At 40.6% G+C, this 24,345-nt stretch overlaps 1 protein-coding gene across 8 annotated transcripts; it reads right to left on the reverse strand.

Moving 5' to 3' along the window:
• Positions 1–7,318: 7,318 nt before the first annotated feature.
• On the reverse strand, positions 7,319–23,850 carry creb1b (cAMP responsive element binding protein 1b). 8 transcript variants are annotated; one of them, XM_015965938.3, is made up of 9 exons: positions 23,695–23,850; positions 21,479–21,517; positions 20,050–20,162; positions 19,787–19,933; positions 19,598–19,698; positions 18,480–18,634; positions 15,136–15,321; positions 14,364–14,517; positions 8,611–14,050 (listed from the first exon to the last, which is right to left on the reverse strand). In XM_015965938.3, the coding sequence occupies exons 3-9, from the start codon at positions 20,152–20,154 to the stop codon at positions 13,906–13,908; spliced, it is 993 nt and encodes a 330-aa protein (XP_015821424.1). In that variant the 5' UTR covers positions 20,155–20,162; positions 21,479–21,517; positions 23,695–23,850; the 3' UTR covers positions 8,611–13,905. The 8 variants fall into 8 exon arrangements, with proteins under 8 accessions (XP_015821423.1, XP_015821424.1, XP_054602665.1 ...); XM_054746690.2 differs by lacking the exon at positions 23,695–23,850 and adding an exon at positions 22,919–23,683; XM_015965937.3 differs by lacking the exons at positions 8,611–14,050; positions 23,695–23,850 and adding an exon at positions 7,319–7,452 and having other exon boundaries at positions 21,479–22,904.
• Between the last annotated feature and the right edge of the window lie 495 nt (positions 23,851–24,345).

Below are 24,345 nucleotides of genomic sequence, written 5' to 3' on the forward strand. Positions count from 1 at the left end.
ATGCCACTATTTTAGTATGGTCACCCATCCACACCCTTTTCTGACAGGGGATAGCTGACGCCCCTTAAAAATCATTAGTCATTATTCTGTCTTGTCATCTAAGTGATAAAACAACTGAAACCAAATTACAGCTTTGTCCATACAATTAAATAAAAAATTATCTCAAAACATTACCCAACATGAATGAATGAATGAATGAATGAACGAAAAAAGCTAGAAAAAGGTTACTTTTTGCAATGCAGATTTTTTTTTTCACATTAATAAGTAGATAATAGTGAAGTAGTCATACATTTACATTTTACAGCCTGATACATGCAAGTTACTTACCGGGACACATACAGGGCACAAGCCGCCACTAGCTGATTAGATGAACGCCAGTCAGAAGCTCCCAAGAAGTGAGTGACACAACTTCAGCCAGCCAATTAAAGGTGGGTGTGTATTAGAGCCCTGTACTGAAGCCCTAGGCCCTCGGGTCGGCCCGGCCCTAGGCCCTCGGGCCGGGCTTCGGGCCAACGACTGTGTAATTACCTTGGACACGGGCCGGGCCGGGCGCCTTTATTTTTAATCGAATTCATTTAAAAAAATTGAAACACAAACGCAGCAGTAGAGCCCTGCGCGGGACTGTTTTCTTCATCCCGCTCCCGCTGAATTTCTGACAATTACCTCCTGCAACTGCAACGTGTGTGTTACACTCCCCGCAACCGCAAAACTCGGAGAAATTATTACCTCACAATAAAAGAGATATTGAGTTTGCGTCCTCTCTGGTCCTGGAGAAAACATGTCACAACCCGCGGCTCTTCCATCCATCTGATGCGGCTCTCTGTGCTTGTAAATTAATGAATGGATATTTAAATAAAATGCTTTATATTTTACTGAATTAATTTTATATCTGTAAGTCAATTCTATGTAAAGATTGTCTGAGTAAACCTGAACAGGTCCAACCCAGTCTTACTGTGAGACCGGGTTGGGTCACGCTTGTGCGTAATATAAGCTGTCTGAGCTGAAGAGATTCTGGGATTCTCCTCCTGGATGTGTCGCCACATTGGAGACAGGAACAAGCACTATTCAGCCAAAGTTTCATAATCAGGGAACATTTTCTAAGTGACAAGTCACTCTGAGAGACAGGGTTTGGAAAACACTCGCTTCAGTGGGAGGAACCTTCCCGCATGCGCTCTGGTTCTGCGATGCGCTCCAAGCCCCTCTCCACAACGTCAGCTCGCTGTGCACATATGCGCTGACAGTGAGCTGTGCTGAGCAGCTCAGATTTTCAGATGGGAATCTTTTCTTGGGTGATTTAGCTACATCTGCGATGTGTGTAACGAATAAAATGTGATGGTAAACAAGGGAAAAACAAATTGATCGGATCCTGCACATCTTTTAACACATTGGTCAGGACTGACGCACTTTGTTTTCATTTAGTTGGTTTAAAAAAAAAGTCAGTCTCGGACCGGGCCAGAGAATCCTGAAAACATTTTCGGGCCGGGTCGGGCTGGGGCTCCACCCCTTCGGGCCGGGCCGGACACGGGCTCAGATTTTAGGCCCGTGCAGGGCTCTAGTGTGTATCGTCAGCTTGAACTGCAGGGAAGCAGGGCCCCCCAAAAAAGCTGTCAGCTCAATGCAAATAATGCACAAACAGTACCTATGTAAATGCAATGATTCTACCAGGGACAAATTGAGTTGAAAATATTTAATTAATTTCCCTCTGGGATTAATGAAGTATTTTTAATTGAATTGAATTGTTAATGTGCCATTATAGGACATAAAGGGACCTGGTTTGATTATGGAGAACTGTGTACTGGGACTTTTGGGGCTTTGTTGAGAATCCTTAGGGGGTTTTGCACAGAGCAAGGACAGGGTATTGACCCTTTGCACCTATGTCATCTGATCACGTGTCATCGCCATGACGGGAGGGGGCCATAGCTAGTTCATGCAGCGCAAACTCTTTTGAGAAAGAAGATGGCGAAAAGAAAAAAAGATGAGTACCGGAATTTTCAGGCAGAATGGACAGAGGAATTCGCCTTTGTGGAGAGAGCAGGTTCTGCAGCGTGTCTAATATGCAATGATAACATTTTGTCGATGAAACTGTCAAATATAAAGAGGCACTTCGACACACACCATGCTACATTTGCAGCAAAATATCCATCGGGGGACAGCAGGAAGAAAGCCTGCCAAAAACTACTGTGCAGAGAGCAAGCTAGTCAGCAGCAACTCCGCCTCTGGACCCGACAAGGTGACTTCAATTCCGCTTGCTTTGCTGGTTCTTAAGCGATAGCGAGAAACGGAAAGCCATTCAAAGATGGTGAACTTTTTAGCGACTTTTCGGATAAAGACAAGATCAAACGAATAAAGGACATGCCTCTGTCAGCAAGAACTGTTCACGACTGTACCATCATGATGGCAAATCAAGTGGAGGAAACACAAGTGAAGTGAGTTGAGCCGGAGGTGAGGATCCACATGCAGGGGAAGAAGCAGGCAGGCAGGCAAACTGGAATATTTAAAGTGTCTTTAATCACACAGAGCACGCAGGACATAGAAACAATGAACCGACAAGACACACAGAACTGAGAGGGTTTAAATACATGAGGGCTGGGAGCTTGGGTGATTGGAAAACAAGAGGCAGGTGGGCGTAATCAGGAGACACAGGACTGCACAGAATGGGGAGACAGGACAGGGTGTGACATGAAGGACATACAGCACCATTCTTTTTCCTTGCTTTGGATGAGTCAACAGACATGAGCCATTTATCCCAACTCAGCATGATTGCAAGGTATGTTGCCGGGGATGTTCTGCGTGAGAAAACCTTGTTGTTTTGCCAATTAAAGGGACAACATGAGGGGAGGATTTATTCAAGGCTTTCATGGAGTTTGCTAAAGAAAAAAAATCTGCTGATGGATAAACTCGTTTCAGTGTGTACGGATGGTGCACCTTGCATGGTGGGAAAAAACAAAGGATTTTTAGCGGTTTTCCATGAACATGAAAATGGACCCATCCTAAGTTTTCATATAGCATTCTACATCAGGAGGCACTTTGTGCTCAAATGAGTGGTGAGCAGCTTGGTGAGGTGATGTCGCTGGTCATTGGAGTGGTCAACTTTATTGTTGCCCGAGCTTTAAATGATCACCAATTTAAAACCCTGTTGGATGAAGTCGGGAGTAAGTATCCCGGTCTGCTGTTGCACAGCAATGTGCGTTGGTTGTCAAGAGGGAAGGTGCTCAGCCGCTTTGCGGCTTGCCTGAGCGAAATCTGGACTTTTAAAAAAAATGAAAGGCGTCAAGCATCCTGAGCTAGTGGACACTGAGTGGCTCCTGAAGTTTTACTATCTCGTGGATATGACTGAACACCTGAACCAGCTCAATGTGAAAATGCTGGGCATCGGAAATACAGTCTTATCCCTTCAGCAAGCAGTGTTTGAATTTGAAAACAAGCTGGAACTCTTCTTCGCAGATATTCAAACAGGTCGTTTACTGCACTTTGAAAAACTGAGAGAATTTAAAGATGCATGCACAGTAAGTGACCCTGCTCAGCGTTTTGAACTCCAGCAGCTAGCTGGCTTCACATCTCATCTCCTGCAGTCATTCAAAGCATGCTTTGGAGATTTTCGTGAGCGCACTCGTCTTTTTAAGTTCATCACCCATCCACACGAGTGCACAGTGGACAAAGCCGACCTGAGTTGCATCCCTGGTGTCTCCATCAGAGATTTTGAACTTGAAGTGGTTTACCTGAAGGCCTCAGCCATGTGGGTGAATAAGTTCAAATCACTGAATGATGATTTGGAAAGACTCGCACAACCGAAAGCAGAGCTGACCAGCAGCCACAAGTGGTCGGAAATGAAAAAACTTCCACCCGAAGACCAGCTGATTGTCAAAACTTGGAAAGCGCTCCCCATCCCATACCACACACTGCAGCATGTGAGTACTGCCGTATTGACCATGTTTAGGTCTATGTATGCATGTGAGCAGTCATTCTCACATCTGAAAAACATCAAGACCAACCTACGATCACGTTTGACGGATGGAAGCCTCAACGCCTGCATGAAGCTTAACCCCACCACAGATCAACCCAACTAAAAAACCATCAGCAAAACCATGCAGCACCAGAAGTCACATTAATAGTAAGCAGTATTTTATTTATTATTGGTTTGTTTCAGAATTAGTGATGTGTCGGTCGCTCAAAGAGCCGGCTCTATGAAGTGAACAACGGAAGCCGGCTCATGAACAACGAGCCGTTCTGGATGGTGAGCCCACAGTCAGCAAGGATCAAGTCTCTGGGTAACAAGTTGTCCAAAAAGCCACTGTTTGCTGACATGTGAGCATCTGTTGTTCATCCACCCCAGCCCTTTGAGATGAAGGAGATGACCTCTTGTGGAGAAATACCTATTAAGTATTTCATTGTATTTTTGGATTTGTACTGAGTTTGTCCGTGCCCTTGCTTTCAAATCTTTGGGTTTTCCCATGGCTATCTCAAAACAGTCTATTACTGACATGCAAGCTCTGGAAGGACTTTCTGAAACACAATGGCAGAGATGTTTGGACGTGCTGTCTCTGGGGCCAGAAAACACACACAGGCACTAAAATCTCATTCAGGACATTGATTACATTTGTAAAAACTTTGGAAATGGTAGAGCTGTGAACACCAAACGGGTAAGATAGAAATGATATTGGTAAGTTCAGTCTCAGTCTCATTAATGTTAGGAGTAGCTGTTGAAAACATGTGAGGTTTGCAGTGTCTTTAAGGGCTGGCTTTACTAAGTCAAGCACTGCAGTTAACACCTGATAACTGTGTAGTCCTGTAAACGCTTTAAGCTTGCCTGATCAAGAATGTCTGAGTTGAGCTTCTCTTGTAGAGCAAAAGTCTCATCCCGGAGTTGCTGACACTCAAACTGAAGGGATCTGATGTTCTCTAAAGTTAGTGCTGTTTGGCACATTGCATCACATTTTGAGTTGTCAACTATATCATTATTAGCAGGCTCCTTTTCGGTCTCCTCTCCGTCTGCAACGAACACTGACTCAGAGACCTCAGCTGAGAGATTGAGAAGGCATCTGGCAGCTTCATGTCTGGAAGACTCCTCCCTCTTCTTTTTCTTCATGGCCTGTCTCACTTCATACTTCTTTAGACTTCCCAGAGCTCGCCTTTTAGCAGGGGATTTATTATGTGCAAATACAGATGGCACATAATTGGGTGACAAGGGGTTATCACTCTTCTGCCCAGATAAAAGATATCAGAAATCAGCAACTTTGTCAACCAAAACACAACTGAGATGAGGTAGTCACCACATACCATCATATATATATATATATATATGTATGTATATATATATATATGTATATATATATATATATATATATATATATATATATATATATATATATATACACACACACACACACACACACACACACACACACACACACACACAGTATCTATTGTAACGGAATGAAATGACTGTTTTCCACCTAAAAGTCATTTTCCCCCTCTCCTCAGCAAGAACTAAATTAATAAAGCTAATCAAACAAAGTGTTAGTCAATAATAAGATGTTGACCAATCTGTGAAATGACAATGTTATGATTAGTATGCTTTAATAAGTAATATGACTTTAATCCAGCTGCACTAGACATCTTGATACACGTAATGTAAACGCATGACACATTGCTTTTACTCATCCAATCGGAACCTTCCTTTCTGAAGTGTGGCATAGTCTCTGTGGTGTTTATATATCTGCCAACTTTGATTCAACCGTAAATCAAAACATCCAGATTAATAAAACCAGTCCCCAAGCCATCGTAAATTAGTTCACCGCATGCTAAGAGAAGTATCGGACCGGCCACCCGGACTTCCTTTTCAAGCAAAGAACCAACAAGCTGGATAAAATCTGTTGCACTTTACCAACCAAGCAACGGTTCCTTTCAGAATAAAAGCTGAACTCACTGACCCTCCAGGTCCATCTGATGCTGTCAACCAACTGTCGCTTTTTACCTGGAGTCAATCCAAAGACTAGTCTGTCGTACTGCTGACGCTGTTTCATCGGCTCCGGTACCGAAAGAGGGGTTCGAGGACCTGGCATTCTGGATCTGTACGGAGGTCTCATCCTGAAGGGTATGTGTAGAGCGACAAGATGGCATCTTATGTGTTTATGAAACTCTGATCATAGCTTAAGAGCAAAACATCACTTCATCACTCAGACTTGCTTCACTGGATACAAGAGTTCTGATTACATCACTCACACATACACAATTCATTACTTAGAGTTAGTCTTGTTTAAAGTTGTTTAGAAATAAATTTTCTTAAGCGTTTTAAAGGTGACTCTCTTTTCTTGTCTCTCAGTTAATACGAAGTGTTACATAATCCCTGCAATAAAAAGTTCCAATCTTCTGGTGAAAAGTACCCAAAGATCCATAAGATTGATTTCATATTCACTATGGAATCTCATGTCTTATGGTTCATTAAATAGATGTAAATTAAACCCTTACACTATCTATCTATCTATCTATCTATCTATCTATCTATCTATCTATCTATCTATCTATCTATCTATCTATCTATCTATCTATCTATCTATCTATCTATCTATCTATCTATCTATCTATCTATCTATCTATCTATCTATCTATCTATCTATCTATCTATCTATCTATCTATCTATCTATCTATCTATCTATCTATGCATATTATTAGCTAGCTACTGATCCAGAAAGGGAGAATTAGAAGATATTTTAATGTATTTTTGCTGTATACCAGACGATTGTGTCACATACACACCAAAAGTTTGAGGGATTAGCATTGTGTGGTGGTAGTAGATGGTGACTAAACCTCATCAAACCTCAAGCATGCTATGAAAGACGAAAGATATTTTAAAAGATCTTACCTTGCAAAAAATGTTCACAGCAAATCCGTGTGTAGGGCTGCACTCCTTCAAAAGTATGAGCATGCACAGCACTCAGTATTTACTTGGGGCTCATTTGGTCTGGATAACTGGAGCAATGCGGCATGGCATGGAGTCCATCAGTCTGTGGCACAGCTCAGGTGTTGTAAGAGCCCATGTTGCTCTGATAGTGGCCTTCAGCTCTTCTGAACTGTTGGGTCTGGCGTGCTGCATCTTCCTCTTCACAATAGCACCTAGATCCTTCTGTGGAGTTATGGTCAGGAGAGTTTGCTGGCCAATCACGAACAGGGATACCATGGTCCTTAAACCAAGTACTGGTAGCTTTGGCTCTGTGTGCAGGTGCCAAGTCTTGTTAGAGAATGAAATGTGCATCTCCATAAAGTTGGTCAGCAGCAGGAAGTGCTCTAGAACTTCCTGGTAGATAGCTGCGTTGACCTTGGACCTCAGAAAACACAATGGACCAAACACCAGCAGATGATATGGCACCCCAAACCATCACTGACTGTGGAAACTTTACGACCTCAAGCAACGTGGATCTGTGCTTCTCCTCTTTTCCTCCAGACACTGGGACCTGATTTCCAAAGGAAATGCAACATTTACTTTCATCAGATAACTTTGGACCATCATCAGCAGTTCAGTCCTGTTTGTCTTTAGCCCAGGTGAGACACTTGTGATGCTGTCTCTTGTTCAAGAGTGGCCTGACACAAGGAATACAACAGCTGAAACCAGGTCTTTATTTGGTGGTTCTTGAAGCAGACTCCAGCTGCAGTCCACTCTCTGTGAATCTCCCCCACATTGTGTTTCACAATCCTCCCCAGGGAACGGTTATCCCTATTATTTATACACTAATCTTGTCCTTCCCTTTGCCTCTATATTAATATGCTTGGACACAGAGCTCTGTGAATAGCTAGCCTCTTTAGCAATGACCTTTGTGTCTTGCCCTCTTTGTGCAAGGTGTCAAAGGTCATCTTTTGGACAACTATCAGGTCAGCAGTCTTCCCTATTGTTGTGTAGCCTACAGAACTAGACAGAGCCCACTTAGAGGTCTGTCTGTATGTAATGAATGAGTCTAATATACAAGTTTCACTTCTAGATTTATGAGCAGCACCTGTATATGGGATACTTATGCTTATACTTATTATGGCATGATCTCCCAGTGTGGGAACTTAGGGGAAATGTACTAATTACTTAAGGAGATACGTACAGGCTCACTTAGGATATTAGATACATACCAGACCAGATACTGATGAAGGTACGGTAATCCATACATAACAACATACATTTGACATTATTTGAAGACTGTACTTGTAAGAGAGTATTGTTACAATTATTTTAGTGTTGCTCTCAAAGAATGAGTTACAACAACTCCAAATTACAGTATTTTGAATTTGAGTTCAACTGAAAATCAAAAAAGTAGAAATCTGTAACGGGGAGTTTCATCTTACATTCCTGTTTGTTGTTTCATTGTCAAAACCTTTTCTGTGATGTTATCCAGTAACGCCTCCTAGATGTTACCTCATACCTCTCCACAAGAAAGCCAAAACAGAGGTTGGGTAACTTGTATGGCTTTGTATGAAAGCTTATGCAAAATGAATAAACATGAGAAAGCAGTTTATGTAAACAATGGCTTAAAATCACTTGCAAATGAAAACTATTTTGTTAAAACAAATCGATCCAGTGTTTCATCATTGTACATAATGGACTAAATGGTTAGTAACTAAAACACAACAATATTAAAGAGCAGTTTATTGACACATTTGAATTGTTTACAAAAGACTGAAGTTTCAGAGTATCAATACTTTGAAATCAGGTGTAGGTATGATGTTAAAACTGAACAGTGGTAAAACAGAGACCTTAGAGAATATAATTAATGGCAACTGTGTTCATACTTGTAAAGAAAAAAAAAGTTCAGCAAAAAACTGATTACAATGGGTCTGTGGGTAGGAACTATTCTAGTACTGAAACCAAAACACTGTATGGTTAACACGTTATTAAACAAATGTACCAAACTACTCCCAGATCAACTGATTATAGCTTGATTTTTATAAGCACCAGCACTGTTTGTGGGGTAGAAACTGTTTTACTCTCTACCAGGAACTTGGTCAAATTGATTGATGGAGTTGATCCTAAAAGTCTGATTCTCATATACCAAACCGGAGACCATTTGTTTAAGCACCTTTATGTGCTCCCACAAATATACACATTAAAACTAAGTAAGTTTAAATCAGGAACAAATGGAGCTTTTAGGGGAAAATAATACATAAAAAGGTTGTTAATGAGATATTTTGGTTCTTAAGAACCTTGAGAAACCCAGGTTTGTTTCAACATATTTTTAATAGAAATAGCATGACAAGTAAAAATACATTAAATTATTTTACACAAACATCATCACGACTGACGTTCCATATTTCGTTATGTTTGTGTGTCGACTAGTTTAACAGATGCAACAAACAGATGGAATTAAAAATTGTCCAAACTAGAACTATATTTCCAAAGTTAACAAGTCATCACTGGGTTTAACTGCTGAATTTGAAAAATTTCCACACCAATCATTTGTTTTTCCCGTGGGAAGCCAAACATTTGTGAATAGTTGAATTATAGACGTGGAGAGGGTGAGCCAGACTTGTACGAAACCACTGGAACTCATGTCAATAGTAAAAATATCATGTAGGGTTACAAAGTAAATGTAATTAAAGTACATGTTTAATTTATATGCTATAATGAAAAAAAAAACAGCAACATTGTGCTTTCATCTGTTGACTTGAATGATAGAAAAACATTTGGCATGGGAGCAATTTGAACTTGAAAGATGAAAATAGAAAGTTCAGAACAGAAACAAAATATTTACCTGATAACAAAACTATTCAACTGGTTTAAGTTGAGGGCTTTTCACCATCTGTTCTACAAACAAATACCTCAGATCGTAAACAGATTACATACTCTGACACAGGCCTTTCTCATTTGCTAGCTGCCATGACGCTGGTAGGCCCGCATGTTGACACGAATAAACACATACATCGTTTTCAAATATACATAACAGTACATTACAAATATGCAAAGTCCATAAGAACCTTTTTCCATATCAAATAAATTGTAATATGTGAGTTCTACACATGCTGTAGAGTTTATTTACAGTAATATAAAATATAAACAGACACATACACATTTTTTCTCCACTCAGTCCCATTAAACTCATCTCTTTTCAACACGATGTAATGTACAACTTGTGTTACTCAAGTCATTTAGCCTGAAACAAGTTCAACCTACTACAGATTAAAAAATAACACTCTGTTTACTGCCATTGAGTCACCAGCTTTGTACAATTAGAATTAATACTGAAAACAACAAAAAGTTAAAATGAGTGAAATGTAAACCATCATTTAGACGGATCAACGTTTTTGGGGGTGAATAACCAATGACTTTAGGTTGGATCTCACTTCTAAAATCAAATCTTTGAACTCTATTCTACACTTTATCATTTATTTTATGTAATGAGTAAAACAAGTAGCACAAAAAAAAGTTGCAAATTGCAATTAAATCATCAAGACGCTTAAAAACCCTCAGAAAAACTGCTTCTGTACAGAATATTCTATTATATAATGTAAAATTTGTATCGTTAATGTTTAACCTGGTTTCCAAATAAAACAACTTTAGAGTTGATGCCAAGGAGCAAAATGTTTATGTGACTAGCAAAAGTTCGGGGTGGGCAGTAAGACAACATTAGGCCCTGATTTGAACTTGAGATTGTAGAAATGTCTGTAGGAAAATCCTGTCAGGAACACTGAGAAGAGATGCTTTATGTCCGTTTCTGCTCGGACCATTTTAGATGTGATGCAGTCAAAGCCTGATCACTTCCCGCATGATGATGGCGTGTTTATTAGAAGTGATCATGAAGATGTGTTTACTGGGTGATTATGTCTAATTTAGTTTTATTAGCGTGACTATACAGGTGTTTTACACCCCATTTATACTAGCTAATGTTTGTGGTTATGCATTAGCTTTAGCACCTATTAGCATAAGGCAGCTATTGTTTTATCTGGTTAATTGCTATTTAGTGTTGATAGAAACAGAACCACAACACTTTATTTTATGTAATGTTGCTACATTGCAGCTTAAAAATTATTTAGCCTGAATGCTGATTTGTTTTTTTAATAAAGAAAATTTTTCTTGTGTCTACTGGGTGAAGTTTGCATTTAGCAGTACATTCCAAAAAAAAGTTAAAAGTGAAGCTGTAGTTAAACATTTTATGATTAAAATTAAGATTTGAGTTAAAAACCCTAAAATGATATAGCCCACCTTTGGTAGTACTAGATACTACAGCTTAGTCTCTATCAGCTTTGATAAGAATCTGCTGGAGTAGCAGAAAAAATCTCCCAAAAAACTAATGAATAGAAAAGTGGGACGTCACTCCAATGATTTCCTTCATTTAACAAAACATCTACTGACACTCACACGCAGTTCGTCCTAAATGATTGGCAGTTGGCAGCATTTTTACAAACACTTATAAAAGTAACAAGTTATTCCCAATTAGTTCTTGATTTGACTGTACAGACTGGATCGCATCAGGATGGGACCAAGTAGATTCACGATTCATCCAAAGGCATTAACTGCATCAGTGACTCAGCAGTAATTCAAATTATTACGTGACAAAGAATTTAGTGAGAGTTCTCTCATACGTACCGAACATTTATCAGGCAAACATTTACACAGGAAATCAAAATGACGCAATATTTGTCAGGGATGCATGATATGTCGGTTTCAATATCGATATAAATATTAGACGATGTAGGTAATTTAAACATTTTTATGACATGGGTCCAGTACGTAAAACTGGGCCGATAAGAACAACCAAGGGCCATTTCCATTTTGTTTCCACGTTTCAGGAGAAAGCGTAGGGAAATATTTATAATATAAGTAACATTAGTACATATCAGTAGTCAGCCATAATAATAGTATTAATATCAGATTGGTCCAAGTTTTCATATCCATGCATCCCTAATATTTATATCAAAGGATGTGAAGGATTCTCACAAGGACTTCCTTGAAAGTTGATACTGAGTTGAAAAACTGTTGCAAATCAGAGCATAAGGTAACATAAACCGCAAAAGCAACATCTTCTGTTATTGTTCGACAATAAACAGAAACCCAGGAGTCTGATGAGGATATAAAATGAGTTTAAAACCATTTTACAAGTAAACCTTAATGAAACTCAAAGTGCTTCAGGTCTGAGAGCAAAAGTACACAAACAGAAGAATAAAACCAGCTGATCTGGAATCCAAGCCTGAGCTACAAAGAAAAACATTAAAAAAACAAACATGCCTGATGGTTGAAAGTAGGGTTGGGCGATTTGGATAATTTTTCCCACCGCCAATCGTCAGTCCAAAAAAAGACGATGGAAGATTTATTCGAGCATGTGACGTCATGACGCACGCACTGATTTGCGAACACAGAAAAACAGATTTTTTTAAATACAAGCGCAGCACATGTTTTCTGGAAGATAACTTTATATTTTTCTTTTTGTTTAATTTTGTATTTGTAGTTTGGTAGAGTGACGTATAAACGGCCCCTATTAAACACGGTTAAAATGTTTAAAAGAAGCCTTGCCTTTGTTTCCCTCTGGTGCCCACTGTTGTGGTATTTTATTTAAGCAAAATGTTTCTTTCTGAACAAAAACTTCTGGGGTTCTTTCTCTTATAAGTAGGGGATGGAACGAATTGCTGCTGCGTTGGGACACACTCTGAGGAGGCAGCTCGCTGCCAGAGGTCACATGATCCATTTATCTCCGTCACTTTCACTTTTAAAATAACGAATAATCATTTGTTAAATTTCCATTCATTTTAATTCATATTTAGTCCAACCAAGCTGATCAGAATGATCCAGTAACATGAAATATTCAATTGATCGATTTCACTTAAATTAGGAACATTTCACCTGCTGCAGCTCGAACGCACATCCCTCCTGCGCCGCGTAAACCTGAACTGGTCACCTGCAGCTTGTGTGTAATCAAATGTCTCTAGCTTGCTGAAGAGGTTATGAGCTTCTAGACTTTTGCCTCAGACACTCATGGCTGTTTAAATAATGTTCTGGATGGATCCGTGCTCTGCTGATACACTCAAAGCAGGTGCAAAGCAAAGTTTCACTACTTCACTACTGTGTTTACATTATTTTAATGTATTTCACAGACTTTTTAACACTGATCTGTCCCCCCCCCCCCACCTCTTCATGCGATCGGCACCTCTAAACCCACATTTCTTGCCTTTTCCATCCACGAATAAAACACTTGCCGTTGACAAATTTACAGGAAGAGTCCTGACCAATCACAAGCTTGCGTTCTCCATCTCTTTTGATGGATAGTTAAATATTGGAACATGTCTCTGTCTTCCTCTGCGAGCACGTCGGAGGGCTCTTGTGTCGACGCGTAATGGCGTTGCGCGCCTCCGTCCTGACGCAGATGTATAAATAAGGTTTTACTGGAACACAAAAATACCGCTTGCTTGCAATGATTTAGGTATGTACTGCCCCCTATCGCCAGGGAGAATACACACTGTCACTTTAAAGGAATGAGATGTGAAATGTTTTAAAAAATAAAGGAAATGAAGCCTACCACTATTCAAACACCAGCTGACCAATTCCCAGATAATTGAGAATCAAATATTTCCGTTGGCATCATTTGACCCGGCCACCTTTTCCAAAGAAAAACTGCGACAGTGACTAAGGATATAATGGTTTACAAACCATGTGTGCATTCTGTTTCATTTGAAACTTTTGATTTAAATCATCACCTTTTACTTGGTATTTTTACCAAAGATAACACAATGATGAATGATAGCACAGTGCCGCATCTTCTTTAGTTATTGTACTGACAGCCTGGAGAACGAGAAGAGCTAGATTAGAGTGACTTTCACACACACAAAAAAAAAACCATCTAAAAGTAAACGGGAAGGCCAGGAGGGCTGGGTCAAACAGTCAAAGTTTTTGAAGGACACTGGAACACTACTTGGCCCATCGGAGTTTGAGGGAAGATCTACTCAGATTTATGGCAGTAAAGGTCTTTAAGGGCTTTCAGTTCTTCAATTAGTGTCTTGTTTTGGTTCTCAAGGACAGCCACTCTGTTCTCTAGGCATTTAACATATTCCTTCTTCTTCCTGCGACACTCACGAGCTGCCTCTCTGTAGGAAGGACAAGAAAATGTTGTTTCTTTCTTATGGCTGGTGCGGAGAGGTCTAGGGAGTGACATATTATCTACTACTGGGCATCTCAGCAGGATTCATTTGAAGAATAATTCATTTTTAATATCCAATAAAATTCAATGTAAGCCCTTTTGAATTATCCAGGAACACTCCATCATATTTAGAATGCTTTACTAAAATATGCTGCCAGACGTCCAGATATCAGCAGCAGCTTTGAATCCTATGTTTTATCTTTTGGAAACACAAACAGGAAATTACCACACAAGGAGGACCGCCTGTTCTCTGTCCTTACCTGTTCTTCATCAGGCGAACCTCCCTTTTCCTGGTGACCTCCTCTGTAGCGCCCTGAGTAGGAAGGGCCGGTGAGGATGCCATGACCACTCCAGGAGTGATGGTGCTAGCGGGAGCTGCTCGAATCTGATAGGCCTGGACGTCACCGGAGGTAGCTACGTGTCAAAAATTATATTTTAGATCCTGATAAAGCCAATTAATGCCTTGTTAGCTTGCTAATCAGGTTTAGCTACACAACAAACTAGGGCTGGGCGATACAGCCTAAAATCAATATCACGATATATTGAGGATTTCCTGCGATGGACTGGCACTCTGTCCAGGGTTGCCCATTGACCGCTGGGGAAAGGCAACCAGCCCCCCCCAACCCCCCCCCCCCCCCCCCCGCGCGACCCTACATGGACAAGCGGGTTCAGACAATGAATGGATGGATGGATGGATGGATGGATGGATGGATGGATGGATTTCACCTCGATAATGATAAGTGGACGATAACTACAGGTAAGCGCAGAAACAAAACTTGTCCACTAGATGGGGCTGTCACCTGTATTGTTGAGTCACATTTTTGCGTGACTCAAGGTGGTACAGCTTGGTGGGACATGAATGTTGCCAACTTACATCTTTTCATTTTTTTAGTATCAAATTTATTGACATGGGAAAAATTATCACAACAAGAGTCAGAAATTTCAATAATGATAAATTTTCGATTTATCGCCCAGCCCTACAACAAACTCATTCTGACTATGGAGAAATTTTGGTCTGTGGGCTGTACAGACCTTGCACCACCACCTGGTTACTGGGAACCAGTATCTGCTGGCCATCGCTGGTCTGTGCGTACTGCAGGATGGTGGTTCCTGGTTGGGCAGCAGCTGCAGCGTTGGTCATAGTCAGAGTCTGAAGGCCCTGGACTCCATCTGTACCGTTATTGGCCAGCTGAATGGCACCGCCCTGTGTGATGGCAACTATGATTCAAGAAACATAAAAGAGCAAATGTTGTGATTTAATCAATCAATCAATGTTTATTAATATAGCTCTTTATATAACCCAGGGTGACTAAAGGGCTTAACGTTTAATAGAGAAAGAAAGAAATGGTAAAAATGACAATAAAATAATTAAGAACCACTGTAAAAAGTAAAAATCAGAACCAGTTTAAAACAATTTAGAACTACTATAAAAGTAATAAAAATCAGAGCCATTTAAAATCATGAAGAGCCACTATAAAAGTAATACAATGTAATGCCATTTTAAGATAGCAAAAAAAGGTCAAAATGCAAAATTCAAGAGCACAAGATTAAACAGAGTACAACACTCCAGGATTTTCAAAAGTCATGCAAAAGAGGTGTGTTTAATCCAGACGTAATTAAAATGACATCAGTAGTAGCGCAGGTCAAGTGGAAGTTTGTCCTCATTGTCCATATTTAGCTCTCAGAACAAGTAGATAAAATTTCCCAGAGGACCTTGTTCCTCTGCTTTGCTTTTTTAATGAGAGACTGTCACTGATGTAGGGTGGTGCGAGCCCATGAATGCCTTTAAATGTAAACATTATAACCTTGGATTTAATTTGGAATCTAACAGGGAGCCAATGAAGGCTTGGCAGAACTGGAGCTGCCTAGATATGTTGGTGAGCAGACGTGCAGCTGTGTTTTAGACTAGTTGAAACCTGTGTAACGTGATGAAGGAACCATTTCTCCCCTCTAACAGCTGTCCTTGTGACACATTGCCAGTGTGCATGAACAGCCAAGGTCATGCATTCACTTCTAATGTTTACATTCCAGCAGAGAAGACAGAAGAACGAAGAATGAACACTTTTCTTTAATTAATCAAAGAACTCTATTTTAATAAAGCTAATCAAAACAACTGTTAGTCAATAATAACCATGTGACCGATCTGTGAAATCACAATGTTATGATTAACATGTTTAATGAGTAATATGACTTTGGTCTAGCTGCAATAGACATCCTGATTCACGTAATGTCAACGCATGACACGTTGTTTACTCATCCAATCAGAACCTTCATTCTGAAGCGTGACAGAGTCTCTGTGGTGTTTATTTAATCTGTCTACTGCGATTCGTCCAGAATCGTAAACAACCAAGATTAATAAAACAGAACAATGCCATTTTGAGTCAGTATTCAGCCAGCTCTCAAGATCATCTGATGTCCATCGTTGCTAAGTGAAGTACGGACTGGCCATCTGTACGTTTTACTTTTAAGCTGAGAACTGTCAAGCTGGAAAATCCTGTCGTTGTTACCAACAAAACAACGGTTCCTTCAGAATAAAAGCTGAACTCGCTGACCCAAAGGGGGGTCCCTTTGACGCTGTGAAACACCTGCCCTTTTTACCTGGAGACTATCCATAGACTGGTTTGTCGTGCTGTCGACGCTGTTTCATCGGCTCCAGTACCAGAGGAGGGTCCGAGGACCTGGCTGCCTGATCTAACACGGGAGTCCCTGACGGGTAATGTAGAACGGCACAGATATAGCGTCTCATGTCTTTTCTGACTAAGGTTCAAACGTCGATCAGTTAGGAGCAAAACAACATCTCCCACTCAGACTCGCTTCTCCAGAACAGAGGTTCTGAACTGACATCGCACCATCACACTTCACCTCACATTTCATTCCATGAACATCCATCAGTAGAGAGTTAGTCCTGTTAATTGTTTAAAATAATTTAGATAATACATTTTTCTTAAACGTTCCGAGGTCTCTCTCTCTTCTCTTGTCTCTCAGTTCATACAAAGTGTTTAATTTAAATTTCCCTGTAATAAAAAGGATCACTTCTGATTTTAAAAGCCCAGGTCCAGAGATGGGGTCCATGCCAGGTATGGATCATTAATATCTCTGGTCATTAATTAAATTGTAATACCCTTCATTTCCATTACACCTGGCAAGATTTTTTTGTGCTACACCTGTATACTGAGCATTGCAGTAGTCCAAACGGGAGCTGATAAAAGCATGTAAGGCTCTTTCTAGGTCACAGACTTAAAAATGGTTTTACTTTAGCTAAAAGATGGAGCTGAAAGAAATTAGTCTTGATGACCCAGTCAATCTTCTTATCACATTTCATGCCGCTATCAAATATGACACCAAAATTTTTGACCTGATGTTTAAAACTCGGGGCTAAAGAGCCTAAATCTGACAGTGTGACGTTTTGCGTGCTTGGTGAGGGAAAAAAAGAATATGCTCAGTTTTGTCGTTGAGATGCAAGAAGTTTTCTGCCAACCATAACTCTATACCATGCATGCAGTGTAAACGAGAAGATATTGCAGCAGCATTTCTGGACTTTACTGGCAGATAAACTAGGACGTCATCAGGATAAATGATAAATGATAAATGACCCGCATTTGTATAGCGCCTCTCAGAGTAAGGACTACAGTGTATCATTCATCCATTCACACACACATTCATACACTGGTGGGGATGAGCTACGATGTAGCCACAGCTGCCCTGGGGCGCACTGACAGAGGCGAGGCTGCCGAGCACAGGCGCCACCAGACCCTCCAACCACCACCAGCAGGCAAGGTGGTCTTGCCCAAGGACACAACAGCAGAATTCTCTGTCCTGAGCCGGGATCGAACCTGCAACCTTCCGATTACTGATGATAACAATGGAAAGACAAATTATGTCTTTTAATGACATTTCCAAGCATCAAGATGTAAGGTGAGAAAAGTGTACTGCCTAGAATAGGTCCTTGGGGTACACCAAATGGGAGGCTCGCCCTGAATGAATAGTTGTTACCAATCCTGACAAAAAAACTTCTGTTATTTAAAGGGGACAAATTACAAAAGGGTTCACCTTTTAAAAGGCAGTGGGAGTGATCAGCCCCTTTAATACATAACCCCCTGTCCCCTGTGCTTGGACAAATTTAATTAAAAAAGAGTTCCATACTGCTGCATCCAGTCTTTTCTAACAGAAGTTTCTCACTGAAGCAATTGTCAGGAAGAACTTGTGCAAAACTGTGATTTTCAACTTTGATTTTTGTGTTAAAATGCTGAAATAAGCCGTGACTTATTGGGAGCATTGGGAGGTGAGGAACTGTTACTCCTGCAGGCATCAATGTCTCATTCTGGTTATATGAAAAAACTTTTGATATTAGATGATGTAACTGAAACGTGACTGACTGTACTGGCCACTGCTGGTCTGGTAGATGGGCGTGGGGACGGTAACCGTGGTGATGGCAGGTGTGGCTGCAGCTACAGACGAGTCCTCCTCAGCCTTCTCCTCCTCGATGCGAGGGACCGCCGGTGCGTCAGAAGAAAGGTCATTCAGGATTTTTCTGTTGGGCCAAACAAAAGTGAGATTAAATGGTTAGATAAAAGTCCAGCAACATGTTAATATTATGAATACATATAAAAATTGCGTTATTGCACATATTTAAGATAGTTTACATCCTCAGTTTGCAGCTGTATTGAGTGCTGCGTGTTCCTGCGATGGAGCAGGAATGTGGCGTCGTGGCCGGCAGGCTAACTTTTATCTGCACAACACCTGTAGCTATCGAGGGAAGCTCACGTACTGCAGGAGACTGAGAAACCCTGAGGTTTTAATTTAATTAAGCGTATGTTTCACAGCCGGCTGACTTCGCATTTTTGTCCCAGTTTTCCACAGTGAACTGGGAGCATTAGTGGCAAACTGGGACTTACAGGTGATTTGCTTCGGCAATGCCTGGAGGGGTAATCTTAAAGAGGAGGTAATTTGTTTTGAAGGCTGCACATGCAGCTCTACCTTTTCCACCATGTTGAATGCCCAGTGTACACACGTTACTGTTGCTCGCCTTCACTGTTCGGTTTAAAATACCACCAAGAAGCAGACATTTCCTCTCCTGAGGAGGCGCGTTGTCGCTGCATTAGCCTGCTAGCTAACAGCTACATGTTATGGTGTCTGAATTCCACTTTATGTTGTTCTTTTCATCCAAGAAACTAAGACTACTGATGTAGAGGAACTTATTGAAATCAAAACTGAGCCATAGTTATTCTTTCCGAGAAATTCTGTCAGGATGAATTTAAACGTCACATTTTATAAAGTTAAATCTGATCTTTTCAACCCGATTCTGATCCTTTGAAAATCACACGATCGAGTCCAATTTCTTATGAAGTGATTGAATTGGAGCGTCCCTACTTCCAAGGTTTAATAAAGTAATCTTTCATTAGTGACAAGTTGCTTCTGGCTTTAGAGAATTCTACAACATTTTTGACTATTCTACAAGAATCTGATGAACTAATAACTATGGCCAGTTTCTTGCCTGTATGAGGGACGTCGAGACAGAATCTCTCTGCGCTTCTGGGAGTCGGTCACACTGTCAACAGATTCCTGTGAATCTTCACTTTCAGCTATGGTGGAGATCTGAACAAATGAACAGAAAGCGATGTTCTTTTTGGTTTGCACACATAATAAATAACCCTAGTGTGTGTGTGTGTTTGTGTGTGTTTACCTGCACAGCCTGCACCTGTGGGGACTGGATAACAGAGGGCTGTGCAGCCTGGATGACACCGTGGACCTGAACCGTCTGACCGTTGGGAAGCTGTACCAGCGTTACGGTGGGACCTGTTGCTGAGGCATGTCCTGTTGCCATGGACACCTAAAAAGCAGCAGCACATGTCATCACTTGTAATGTTTTAACGTTTTTGATTGATTTGTTTTAGATGATAAATAATGATAGGTGTTCAGGGTTCGAGCAGAACACCTACACCTTACCTGTGCCAAAGTGGCGATCTGCGCTGGAGAGATCTGCTGGCTCTCGGTCTCAGTCACAGCAGTCTCTGCTGCCTGCTGAGCCTCGGCTGCTGACTCCATCTTCATTGGCAAAGCTGATGGAGATCAGAAATTAAAATCTGGGGCCTCATTTTTCAACCGTACTTACGCACAGATCTGTGTGTATTTCATGCGTAGGAACTAATTTACGCATTGTGTGGTATTTGTTATTTTGTGTGAAAATGTTCCGACATATAAGAAAACCTCAGACCATGCGTACAAACAGCATCTGGTGGTACAATGGAGGAACTGCAGGTCTAAGTCATCCACAAATTATTTTAACTAATAAATAATTATTTTTGGTGGAAAAGCAGCTGTGTCACATAATTGGTGCTAAAATCTATAAAAGACACCTGTGACTGACGGGAATCTGACATTGCAGAGTAGCTGATCTCGTGATGTTGAAGGATGTGGCAGAGTGTGCACTCTGAAGGAAACATCCTCCGTGAGCACACTTATATGCTTCCTGAAGGAGATCCTTCTGGAGCTATGCTGTGATGTGGGACCCTTTGTGGAGCGACAGATAAACCACACAAATCAAATTCCAGTCTATATTCTATTTTAAAACTACGAGAATCCCCCAGAACCTCTACCGCTCCCAGACTATACATGTGTTGCCAAGGTAACCAGACTGGATGACAGCTCAGAAGAGGCTGCACTCAAAACGGAATGACTCCTTAAGGATAAAATGTAAAAGATAACCCATTACTCTACGATTTATTATGTTACATTTTATGTGGAACCATTTTGATTTATTTCTGAGATGGACCTCTCCTCTGTCCCGACCGCCTTTATAACCTCCGCAACTTGTTTGTTTCTCTGGCTATTCGGCAGCCAGTGCCTCGATCTCGCTGTCCATAAAGTTTGTTTTTTCCCCCGGGTAGAACGCAGGAATTCCCATAATGAGTTGAGGACGTGGTATGACCAAATATGGTTAATTGATGGCATTCCTGTATGCAAATGAATGAGAATGAGAAAGAAGAAAGAAAGAAATGATCTTTTATATAGCGCCTCTCACGATAAAAATCACGGGGCGCTTCACATAAACAACAACAACAAAAAAACTAACAAAAAAACAATTAGGCATAAAAAGACTTCAAAAAATGATTAAAAATATGTTTAAAATGGAAAAAATTGTGATGAAAAATAATTTAAGGGAAAATTAATAGGAAAGAAGAAAATCACTGAATCACGGAGACGGTGAAATAAGTAGAAAGAGCAGAATAAGGACAGGGTGGTGATGAAGGTGATGTAAGCCAGCTTGAACTGGTTTTCAGCTGCTTGTTAAAGGAGACCACCGAGTCCACTGATCTCAGGCTCAGGGAGAGAGAGGTCCAGAGTCTGGGGGCCACAGCAGCAAATGATCTGTCACCTTTGGTCTTTAGCCTGGTGCTGCACAGCCAGTAGGCACCTGGGTACACACAGTTGGGATTTAACATCAGACAATTGCAGAAAAACGTGCGTACGAGCGGCCATCGCATGTTTCGTAAATCTGGATTCTGACCGTTCGTACGGATGTTCTACATTTCGTTCATAGGAACCAATATAGGAATATTTTTATGAACGTTTGATGAATGAGGCCCCTGGATTTTTCTGACGATGAAACTTTGGAATAAGAATATTCACTAAATTCTTACTAGTAAGCAACAATTGTATGCACTTCCTTCTGGTCTGGAGGCTAAACTCTCAAGTGCTGTGCTGTTTTAAAAAGTGCAGAAATGAGAACGCAGGATAAAAAGTGAGCTAAAGGCCCAGGGTCTGCAATCTTCGGTCAATCTGCAGCAACTCTGTAGCTTTGAGCACAAATAACAAATACTTTATTTTCTTGTCCACTTTTATATCGACCTGTTAGCAAAAGCTCTGTGGTATAGTTATTACGGTAATAGTAATATACAAGGGGACACTTTGCCATGTTAATAATGCAACTTCCAGCCACACAGTTGAACCTTTTAAATAAAATTCACCTCAGAATAAAACATTTTAAACACATGCAGGGGAATTAAAGTGCAGGTTTGCACACATATGACACATTAATGAGGCATTGAAAAAAAGGCACTCTATTAAAATAAAGATTTTCTACAAACTATTACAATAGAAGTATAAAATAAACAATGGCTTCAGTTATTTGTAATTTTTAGTGAGTAAATAAATATAAAAAGGCCAAATATTTATGTTTGTTCAGATCAGTTATAACATTTAAGTGTGTTTGTTATTTCAAAGTGAGAAATGTACTTTGCACAACTACAAGACTGAGTCAGATAAACAGTTGAAGTTTTTATGAGGAAAACGTTTTAATAAATGTTTATAGAATGAATTTACAACGCTAGAATTTTCCATATTTGCTGGTGAAGGTTGTTATTCCCATTTCTTCTGTAGGATACTGGAGTGTCGTTTTAGAATAGAAGAGAAGAATATCAACTTTTGCAGTCATCATCATTATTCAGCCTATAATGAAATTACAGACGTGTTTCCTGTTTACACATCATCAATAAATGTTTTAAAACCATCCTTTTGAATCAACAAACTGAAATAACAAATACAGTGAAGGATCACATTAGCAAGTAATACAGTGATGTCATAGATTTAGCTGTAAACTGAAAGCCTCTATATGGTGACAATAACATTTTGGTTACAGCTATAATAAATATTATTAAATATGCAGCTTTATAAACATTTTATGACAGACCTTTAAAAAGTATAAATTTATGACGCATAATGATAATTTGGCCTTTGAAGATAATTGATAATCCGCCTGAGTGTCTTTTAGTTTTATTATAATCTAAAATAATGAACCTTCCAAAGACACACACACCTGTAAGGACTCGTTATAAACACTACTCCTGCCCCGAGCCGGGTTTGGGGTGATCAGCGCGTCTGAAGTGAGGAGAGTGGGTCCGGAACGCGCTGTTCCCGCAGCTCGGTGATCTCACACTGTGCGTAGCTTCTCCCGCTGCATGATTGGCTTTGCACATTTCTCCCTCTGCTTTTCAAAAATCACTCGGATGCGCTGCGTGTGACAGCTGAAGCCACATGGCCGGGCGACGCCCCCTCACACACACCGCTCATGTCCCCGGGATGTTTTAAACTACGACCTGACCTTAAAACCCCGGTTTTGGCGTTTGGTCCCGACGTTTGGTTCACGTTTTCGGTGTGCGGGAAGACACTGATAGTAGATTTAACTACAGAAAACACACCCAGACATTTGTCAGGCCAAGCAGTGGAGAAAAGAGATGTGATAAATCTGAGAAAGTTACAGAAATGTATTAAATGTGACGCTTTTTAGGGGCGCCTTCATGGAAAACGGCGCAGATATTTTCACATAAACAGAGCTGCTGTGCAAGTCAGCAGCTGCGCATTAATAACGCTGCAGCTCAGTTATAATGTGTAATGTGTAAAACCCATGCGGCCACTCTTTTACTATAGCCACACTCGTTCCCCCAAAAAGCCGCAGCCTCCCCTCCCTCCATCCTGCTACAAACACCGCGGCGCCATGATTTCTTTGTTTCCTTCGGGCCGAACCCGACCAGACCGACACTTTCTATGGCCACCTTCGGTCCTTCTGGACCGCGGACATCTTTTCTTCCTTACCGATACAGCCTCCCTTCGTCACTCCCGGGCCTCCGGAGCTCCACTTTTATTCTGGCCGACACGTAAGAGCCCGCGTCAGGCTACACCTCCGCCGCGTCACCGGGAACAACAACACGGAGATTGGAGAAGGACGAGAAAGCAGACGGCGACGCTGGCCGGAAATGAACGAAGTTGGGACGGGTACAAACGACCAATACCGAAAGGAAGCGGACAATAACGAAAAACTCTTCCCGTCTGCACAGCTGCAGCAAACGGACAAATATGTTAGTTTATGCAAAATGGACATTGTCTAAGTGGGTTTTGTCTCATAAAAAAAAGAAAAAAAAAGATTTGTGTTTGTAAACAAAAAAAATTAAGATTTATTTTATTTTCGATCATAACGAAAATAAATGTGTCTTTTATTTATTGAGGAGGAAAAATATTTTCACTGGCAAACAGAAACATAATGACATGTTTTCTGTTTTATTTCTATTTTTTACCACCAGAAAGAAAATATGAAACAAACAGTAAACAGTCTTGTACTCTATAATCTTTGGCTCCTGCTTGTGATGGACAGCTGTCGTCCTCTTGCGGCTATGTGGTGTAACTACAATCAGCAATTGTAAGCAAAAATCACTTTTCTGGTTTGTATTCTACGGTGCCTGTCTGGTG

This window comes from Nothobranchius furzeri, chromosome 14, assembly GCF_043380555.1.
Source record: "Nothobranchius furzeri strain GRZ-AD chromosome 14, NfurGRZ-RIMD1, whole genome shotgun sequence".
In the NCBI taxonomy this organism is placed as follows: Eukaryota; Metazoa; Chordata; class Actinopteri; order Cyprinodontiformes; family Nothobranchiidae; genus Nothobranchius; species Nothobranchius furzeri.

Excerpts from the sequence above, each read along its gene's own strand:
- creb1b (XM_015965936.3), bottom strand. The coding sequence starts at position 21,587 with ATGCGATGGCCGCTCGTACGCACGTTTTTCTGCAATTGTCTGATGTTA. Across the intron at positions 20,163-21,478 it reads CACCAGGCTAAAGACCAAAG|CTTTGCCAATGAAGATGGAG; the intron begins GTGACAGATCAT and ends GATCTCCATCAG. Across the intron at positions 14,051-14,363 it reads GTTCGCCTGATGAAGAACAG|AGAGGCAGCTCGTGAGTGTC; the intron begins GTAAGGACAGAG and ends TCCTTCCTACAG.